This window comes from Triticum urartu, chromosome 3A, assembly GCF_056163025.1.
Source record: "Triticum urartu cultivar PI428250 chromosome 3A, HENAU_Tu73, whole genome shotgun sequence".
Lineage (NCBI taxonomy): Eukaryota > Viridiplantae > Streptophyta > Magnoliopsida > Poales > Poaceae > Triticum > Triticum urartu.
The window spans coordinates 505,082,185-505,090,941 of record NC_141875.1 but is presented as its reverse complement, the minus strand read 5'-3'; the positions used below and the strand labels follow the sequence as shown (position 1 = coordinate 505,090,941).

The window sequence follows — 8,757 nt, the reverse complement described above, 5'->3', positions numbered from 1 at the left end:
GGGTTCAAGAATGATGTAGACATGACCGAGATGCTTCTCCGGTCAATAACCAATAGCGGGACCTAGATGCCTATATTGGTTCCTACATATTCTATGAAGATCTTTATCGGTCGAGCCTTTATGACAACATATGTAGTTCCCTTTGTCTGTCGATATGTTACTTGCCCGAGATTTGATCGTTGGTATCTCCATACCTAGTTCAATCTCGTTACCAGCAAGTCTCTTTACTCGTTCTGTAATACATCATCTCGTAGCTAACTCCTTAGTCACTTTGCTTGCAAGCTTCTTGTGATGATGTATTACCAAGAGGGCCCAGAGATACCTCTCCGATTTATGGAGTGACAAATCCCAATCTCGATCCACGCCAACTCAACAGACACCTTCGGAGATACCTGTAGAGCATCTTTATGGTCACCCAGTTACGTTGTGACGTTTGATAGCACACAAGGTATTCCTCCGGTATCCAAGAGTTGCATGATCTCATGGTTGAAGAAATGTGTATTTGACATTAAGAAAGCGGTAGCAATAAACTGAACGATCATATGCTAAGCTAACAGATGGGTTTTGTCCATCACATCATTCTCCTAATGATGTGATCTCGTTATCAAATGCCAACTCATGTCTATGGTTAGGAAACCTTAACCATCTTTGATCAACAAGCGAGTCTAGTAGAGGCTCACTAGGGACACAGTATTTGTTTATGTATCCACACATGTATTTAAGTTTCCGGTCAACACAATTCTAGCATGAATAATAAACCTTTATCATGATTAAGGAAATATAAATAACCATTTTATTATTGCCTCTAGGGCATATTTCCATCAGGAATCTCGATGGGACCGACTGGAACAACTCGGTCGGACCGATGTGCTAGGACTTAGGGCAAACACCATCTCGGTGGCGCCAATTGCATCAACTCGGTGGGACCGAAGTGAGGCAATAAGCAACAGAGAATCTGTCAAGCCAACTCAGTGAGACCGATTGCATAAACTTGGTGGGACCGAAGCGAATGCAATAGATCAAAGAACGCTGGCAAGGCCATCTCGGTGGGACCGAGATCCGTATCAGTGTGACCGAATAGTTAGGGTTTCTGGCAGTGGCTATGTCATATGAACTCGGTGGCTCCGTGTAGAAAGAATCGGTGGGGCCGAGTTTGGAATTTGTCTAATATATTTGGATGGAGAAAGTGGCTAAGGGTTTTCGAGGAATATCACTAAGCACTTGAGCAAGTAGACCATTAAGCAACACATCATCCCCTTTTAATAGTATTGGCTTTCCTACGGAATCAATGTGATCTTGGATCACTAAAATAAAGATGAAGAGTCTTGAGCTTTTGCCAATCTTTGTCCTTAGCATTTTGAGGGGTCCACATCTCTAGTCCATTCCATGCCAATCATTGAACATCCTAAAATATTTATCTTAAATGGATATTAGTTCAATGAGATATATGTTGTTATGAATCATCAAAACCACCCGGGGATTAGTTGCACTTTCAGCGGCAAAATCGCCGCATCAAAGCGAAGGCCGCAAAGGAGAAGCTGAAGAGCGTCTGGCCGCCGGTGGGCTTGGTGGTGGCGATGGGCGTGGTGAGCGTGGCGGACGAGGCGGTTGGCGACGAAGAAGAAGATCAAGCTCAAAGAGAGGAGGACCATGATCCAAGAGAGGAAGGCCGCACTCGAGGAGAAGAGGGTGAAGATTGCCGCTAATGCGGAGGACACAAAGATGTTGACATGGAATATCGACTCTTTGGATGCCAATGCTAGAAATGTTGGAGCGGCAGAAAAATGAGTTGGTGGCGGACGCGGAGGCTGCCTACGCGGCGGCGGCACCTCCTTGATCGGGGAGCAAATTGCTGTGATGGCCGATCCGGCAGGGCAGAAATGGACGGACTGCCGGACTGATGTTCTTTGGATTCGGGCATGTAAAAACTAAACATATTTGCCTCCTTTTGGTTTTGATCTGGGATGCGATCCAACGCGGGTGTGATCCGGTGCATTGTGTGGATCAATGTAGATTTGAACTTGAATTTGCTGGCAGACATATACATACTACGGTTGGATGGCAGTCTCCCGCATCAGTGTCCGCGGAAGGATGCGAGAGGAAAATTGCGGGTTGCCGTTGAAGATGCGCGGACCATCCAACCACAAATTTTCGTTGTACTAGTAAGAGCATCTACAACCGGACCCCTCAAACCCGTCTCAAACGCACGGCCAGGCCGCCCGGTCACGATTTTTTGACCCGGGCGGGCCTTTCAAACGGCCCTCAAACGCCCGGGCTGACCGGCACCTCCATATCCAGCCAAATAAGGGGTGGATATGGGGGCGCCCGGGCACGCTCGCCATGTCGGACCCGACAGCCCGACTCCACTCTAAATTGCACCAAATCCACCAAACCCTTCCTCCTCCTCCCGCCGCCCTCCAACCATTTCCGTGCCCGGACCCTCGCCGGTCAACATGGACGGGCATTTTTCGGTGAGGGAGAGTAAGGAGGAGTGGTACAAGCTCATGTTGGATGCGCAAAAGGAAATGATGGAGTGGGACCGGAAGAGGACGAAGAAGATGCTCGAAATTGAGAGGGAGAAGATCGAGTTGGAGAAGCAACAAGCGGAGATCAAATGGTAGCTTGAGAAGGCCAAGACATTTGGCGACATAGAGCTTGAGGAGGAGAGGTTGCAACTCGCACGGGACGTGGAAGATGCGAGGATCATGTTGGCGGACGAGACCCTCTATGATAAGCATTCGAAGAAGTGGCTTGCGGACAAGAAGATGGAGATCAACGATCGTAGGAAGTGCGAGGCAACGAGGGCAGCTGTGGCTCGGATGCAGTTTGAGGAGGCGGCCTGGATGCAGGCGGAGCAGGACGCATTCCGCTCGAAGCAGGCGCCGAGCCAGTGATCCGAGGCCATCCGTCACGCTCGAACATTGATTTCATTTTGCCATGTCCGATTTGCTGAACTATTATGATTTGCTTTGCTTTGCTTTGTTTCGAATTTTGGCGTTCGAACGGTTTGTATCGTATGATCGATGTGCATGGATTGTATGAATTTAAGGATCAGAATTTGCGGTATGTGAATGTGCAACGCAACATTTGAGACGTGACCGGACGCGTTCATGGGCATTTGAGAGGTCAGATTCGGCAGCTGTAGGTGCTCTAATTTGGTCTCTACGGTGTCAGATATTCTCTTGCTAAAAAACCCCGGACGTTAATCGCAGCTGAAGCGAGTACCGACACTGTTGAACCCGTGGCGCTCACCAAGCACCAACGCACCGGGAACGAACCGTCCCGTCGCGTCGCGTCGCGTTCCCGTCGCATCCACCCGGCGGAAAACGACAGATCGCGATGGAATCCTCCCCATCCCACGCCCTCTGCCCGTTGTCTGATTGGCCCCCCACCGCACCAGCGAGCCGCACGAACCCGCGCGCGCCACGGGCGCGCGCGGTCCCACCCGCAGTCGCCGTCGCCGTGGGGCCCTCGCTGTTGCGGGAATCGAATCTCTCCTCCCCCTCCCCCCTCCCTTTCCCCCGGTCCCGTGAGCGACGCATCGCTCTCCAGTCTCTCCACCCCCCTCCTCTCTCTCTCCGTCCGCCCTCCGCATCTCCGCGCCGCCGCTGCCGCTACGCCTCTCCCCGGGAAGCCTCGCCGGCGGCCAGGTAGGGGATCCCGCCTCGCCGCCTCCCCCTCTCTCCCCCTCGCGCGCCCCTTCCCGCCCGAGAATTCCGCGAGGCGCTTGGGTTTTTGGGCGGACCGTGAGTTTTCGTTTCATCGCTCCAGGAGTGAGCGGGATTCGCTCGCCACCTAGCCTGCAGATCCGTGAGCTCCCGAGCTTAGCATGGCTTGCTGGTTTTCCGGCGATGCTGTGGGTCTCAGGTTGAATTGGGCAGGAAGAGCTGGAGCTCTGCTCTGGGGGCAAATGGTCCTTCTTCTTTCAGAATTAAGCATTTCTGCCTGCCTTTTATCCCCGGCCGTCGTAGGCTTGGAGTTGCAATTCAGCACACGGACCAGCTGGATCTGTCCTGCTTAATTGGAACAGCCAGCGCGCTTTATTCATGCCCGCCCGTCGTTTCCATGTGAAATTTCGTACTAGTAGTGATTTCCCGGTCTTCGTTTCCTGAAGTGTACTTTGGTGTGATTACGATTAAGGTGGAAGATGGAGACAGGCGGCAAAGATGGCAACCCTTTGAAGAATTACCGTATTGGGAAGACCCTGGGGATTGGTTCGTTCGGGAAGGTCAAGATTGCCGAGCATATAAAAACTGGTCACAAGGTGGCCGTCAAGATCCTTAACCGCCGGAAAATCAAAAACATGGAGATGGAAGAGAAAGGTTGGTAATTTTTCTTGCTCTATCTATTGAGCTCTTTCAGTGAGTATAGAGTTTCCTATTCTGTACATATTGGGTATATAGTAGTATGCTGCTGTTGTAGTAATTGTCGCTCATAAATGGAAAGTTGGCATGCTACTATTCTTCTATTAATAACATATACTCCCTGTGATTCAGCCGTTGTAGTAATTACCATTCTCATAAATGGAGTGCTCCTGTTTTTCTATCTTTGCATGATGTAGAAAATTGTGATTGACATGAGCAAGCACATCAGCGATGTGAATGCAGCACCGCTCTTGATTATAAATGTTGTATAGGAACTGTTTAAGAAAATATTCACTGCTCAAGTGCCAAGCACAACAAATGCTCTCGTCTTACATTTTGAGACAGAGGGAGTATCTTATATAGTTGTTTGGTCTAAAATGAAGCACTCAAGTTTTTTTTTTTTTTGCATTGTTCTCTTGCAGTGAAAAGAGAGATCAAGATATTAAGATTATTCATGCACCCACATATCATCCGCCTTTATGAAGTGATAGAGGCACCAGCTGATATTTATGTGGTTATGGAGTATGTTAAGTCTGGTGAATTGTTTGATTACATTGTTGAGAAAGGTAGGCTACAGGAGGAAGAGGCCCGCCGTTTCTTTCAACAGGTAATCTCTCCTTTATTGTCTTGAACCCTTTATTCTGAAGATTCTACTCAGCGTCCTAGTTTCTAAACTCTAAAGTTTGGATTAAGCTTTTTTTTTGTTCTTGTTTGCCACTTATTTTGATGATGTATCAGCAATGGCATGTGAAAATATAGTTTGCTCGGAAATTGCAGAGTGCAGACACAGTAATGATGTTTATCATTCCACTTAGACCCTTAACGTGACGGGTTACTTTGTTTTCTGTCTTTGTACAGATCATATCTGGTGTTCAATATTGCCACAGGAACATGGTGGTGCACCGCGATCTAAAGCCGGAGAACCTTCTTTTGGACAATAATTGTGATGTTAAGATTGCGGATTTTGGCTTAAGTAATGTTATGCGTGACGGCCACTTTCTTAAGACAAGTTGTGGTAGCCCAAATTATGCAGCTCCGGAGGTAATTATCCTTGAACTATTTTCAGACAGAAAGGACATGACATCATTGTACTCCTAGCTTTGTTCCCAGACTCTTTGGTTTCACTGTATAATATACTTTCTGTTATCTAGGTTATATCTGGAAAACTGTACGCTGGGCCTGAAGTTGATGTATGGAGCTGCGGTGTTATTCTTTATGCTCTTCTATGTGGTACTCTTCCATTTGATGATGAGAACATACCCAACCTTTTTAAGAAAATAAAGGTTAGCAAATATATGTGTAGTCTGCATTTGAATGGTGCATCTGTACCTGCTTCTAGTGATATAAATAATATATTCCATTTTTCATTTCAGGGTGGAATATATACCCTTCCAAGCCATTTATCAGGCCCAGCAAGGGATTTGATTCCAAGGATGCTAGTTGTTGATCCTATGAAGAGGATAACCATTCGTGAAATACGCGAGCATCCATGGTTTGAAGCTCAACTCCCACGATATTTAGCCGTGCCTCCACCAGATACTGCACAACAAGTTAAAAAGGTATAATTAGCCCTCTGCACCGCTTCCTTTATGAAAATCAGTTGAACTATGATATAATGGTGTTTCTCTGTGTGTTAGTTATGCCAAATATTCCGCCCATAAAAATATTTTATATTGTTGATATCTCCTATTAAGGCATATAAACTTGGTGGTTAAGTTTATATGTGGTTAAAAATGTGCCCATCATTTCTCTTCATGATTTATAATGATATATTTTAAAGTTTTTTTCTGGGGTCTGTACATTACCCTTCTGCCTTGTGCCATTTAGTGAGGCTATGCATGGGAGTGCTCACTGGTTTCTTAAAATTTTATGTGTATTGGAGTCAATCTTGCAGTTTTCTGTGTGACTGTCCAGATGGGAGCTGACAGGATTTTTTAGTCATGTATTTCTTCATTTAAGTCCTCAAATAAGGTGTTGGTTTCTCTCATGATTTTGTAGATTGATGAAGAATCTCTTGTTAAAGTTATCAGTCTGGGATTTGACAAAAACCTGCTGGTTGAATCAATTCATAATAGATTGCAAAATGAGGTAACTTTTTTTTACGTTCTGTTGTCTGCATATGCCTGTTATGTGCAAATTAACGACCATGACTAATTCATCTGCGCACTGCAGGCAACAGTTGCATATTATTTATTTTTGGATAATAAGAGTCGCACAACAACTGGCTATCTTGGAGCTGGGTATCAAGAAGCTATGGTGAGTTACTGTGTTCACTTGTTTGCCTCCCCCGATTCTGTTTTAATCTTCTGACTGATGCATGTGCTGTTAGATTATTGATTTCTAATAACTTTGGCATCAAGGAATCGTCTTTCTCACCCATTACTCCAAGTGAAACACAAAGTCCAGCTCATGGAAATCGGCAACAACCATATATGGAATCTCCAGTTGGCTTGAGACCACATTTTCCAGCTGATAGGAAATGGGCTCTTGGGCTTCAGGTAATCTATGTTTAGCTTTGTTCTGGTGCTTTTCTTAAGCTCTTTCTTATATATTTCAATTAACATCTTTGGATTCATTTTGACAGTCTCGAGCACATCCAAGAGAAGTTATGACTGAAGTGCTGAAGGCTCTGCAAGAACTGAATGTATACTGGAAAAAAATTGGACACTATAACATGAAATGTAGATGGAGTCCTCCTGGCTTTCCCGGCCAGGAGAATATGAATCATACCAATTATAACTTCAGTGCAGAGCCTATTGAAACCGACGACCTGGGTGACAAGTTAAATTTAATTAAGTTCGAACTTCAGGTAAATTGCAAATCCATCTGTATGCATCCAATGAGAAGTCCTGATGCAAATACAGCAGTGTGATGCATGAGTACTTATGCGTGTCTTTCTCCTGATGGTTAAACAGTGTAGCAGACCTTGACCTTTTAGTCACTATAAGTATGGCACTCCAAATTGTTCACTAGCAGTCCCTTGCATTTCCATGCACGCTCGTCTATACATGATATTTTTACTAGGAAGTTATATACACAAGATAACTCTTCACATATCCCTGCATCTCTTTTACTTTGAAATCGGCGCAATAGGTTCAGGAACCTCATAAAATTGGTATCTTATTTCCATTGTATACACACACCCCTGTTGCCATACACCTACTGCTTGCATGCCTCCACTTGATGTCTATTGCAGTCACTATCATGCGAAAACTGAAATTCAACTCCCATTATTCGCGTCACCTTTTACTTCAGTTGTGCACTTGATGGTGATCCCGATGTGCCTCCACTCGGCAACAACTTTACATAATTCATAAACCTATACGATTTGAATAATATTTTCTCCTCCTTATTTCGCTTACGCACTTAAAACCATATGTTCTCATTATCCGTGTTGCATTCTTCTTAGCTGTCTCTGTATTTCTGATATTGCAGCTTTACAAAACAAGAGATGAGAAATACCTTTTGGATTTGCAAAGGGCGAGCGGGCCGCATCTCCTCTTTCTTGATCTATGTGCCGCCTTTCTAGCTCAGCTGAGAGTCCTTTGATACCAGATGTGCCCGAGGAATGTATGTTGTATCACTCTAAAGAGATGTAAATAGCAAGCTTTCTCCAGCGGATCAAAGTCGTGGAGTATGTAGACATGCGGAGCTGTTGTGTGCTTATTTCGGCGCCTATATGCTGAATTTAGACCTGGCAGGGGCGGGCAAGTGAAGCAAGCAAGGAACTATTGCCATCAGGTTATTTCCAGCTGCCGCCAAAGGCACTAGGATATAGAAGTATTATTGATTAATCCTATATTGGCCCCTTGGGACATACTCCTACTCTACTGCTGTTTACTTGCATGTAATTTTTACTGTCTGGGTCTCCAGACCAGACCACGTACACGAATAATTTCTTCAAATTGCAATGGTTAATGAAAGCTGAGCTGCTGACGGGCCACAGACAATCGTATACAGTTTTGTTCTTCATATACTAATTCGAGGTGTCTAATCTCTTCTGCGTCCATTGATTGCGAAGCACGTCCGTTGAGAATCTTCCATAATAATCGTTCGGTTTAGCGTGGTCAGTCAGTACAGCTGTGCCATTGGCTGAGAACAATGCGGCAACCACCATGGAAGGAGAGGCATGGACTGTCGCCTAGTAAGCTGCCTTCCAGCAATTTAAATACGTTCAATTTGTTACTGCGAATGCAAGCATGCTCAGCTTTGGACACCACCACGATGGGAGGGCACTTCCTGTACGCGACCGCGACGGGCGCTATGTTGGTAGTAGGAGAAAACGCCCCATGCAAATCCTCTCCATTCGCCTGTTCTTGCTTCGAGTCCACGCACCGGTCATCGTCAAGCAAGCTATTAAAGGCTTGTTAATTTGAACGGTGTCCATTTGTTT

General features: G+C 45.6%; 1 protein-coding gene across 1 annotated transcript; it reads left to right on the top strand.

The window, feature by feature from the left end:
- Positions 1 to 3,495: 3,495 nt before the first annotated feature.
- Positions 3,496 to 8,336, top strand: LOC125544698 (serine/threonine protein kinase OSK1). Its single transcript, XM_048708442.2, has 11 exons — positions 3,496 to 3,650; positions 4,141 to 4,322; positions 4,787 to 4,971; positions 5,223 to 5,405; positions 5,516 to 5,647; positions 5,738 to 5,923; positions 6,363 to 6,452; positions 6,537 to 6,620; positions 6,725 to 6,862; positions 6,949 to 7,173; positions 7,800 to 8,336. The coding sequence occupies exons 2-11, from the start codon at positions 4,148 to 4,150 to the stop codon at positions 7,911 to 7,913; spliced, it is 1,512 nt and encodes a 503-aa protein (XP_048564399.1). The 5' UTR covers positions 3,496 to 3,650; positions 4,141 to 4,147; the 3' UTR covers positions 7,914 to 8,336.
- Positions 8,337 to 8,757: the final 421 nt, after the last annotated feature.

Excerpts from the sequence above, each read along its gene's own strand:
- LOC125544698 (XM_048708442.2), top strand. The coding sequence starts at position 4,148 with ATGGAGACAGGCGGCAAAGATGGCAACCCTTTGAAGAATTACCGTATT. Across the intron at positions 4,972-5,222 it reads CCCGCCGTTTCTTTCAACAG|ATCATATCTGGTGTTCAATA; the intron begins GTAATCTCTCCT and ends GTCTTTGTACAG. Across the intron at positions 5,648-5,737 it reads ACCTTTTTAAGAAAATAAAG|GGTGGAATATATACCCTTCC; the intron begins GTTAGCAAATAT and ends TTTTCATTTCAG.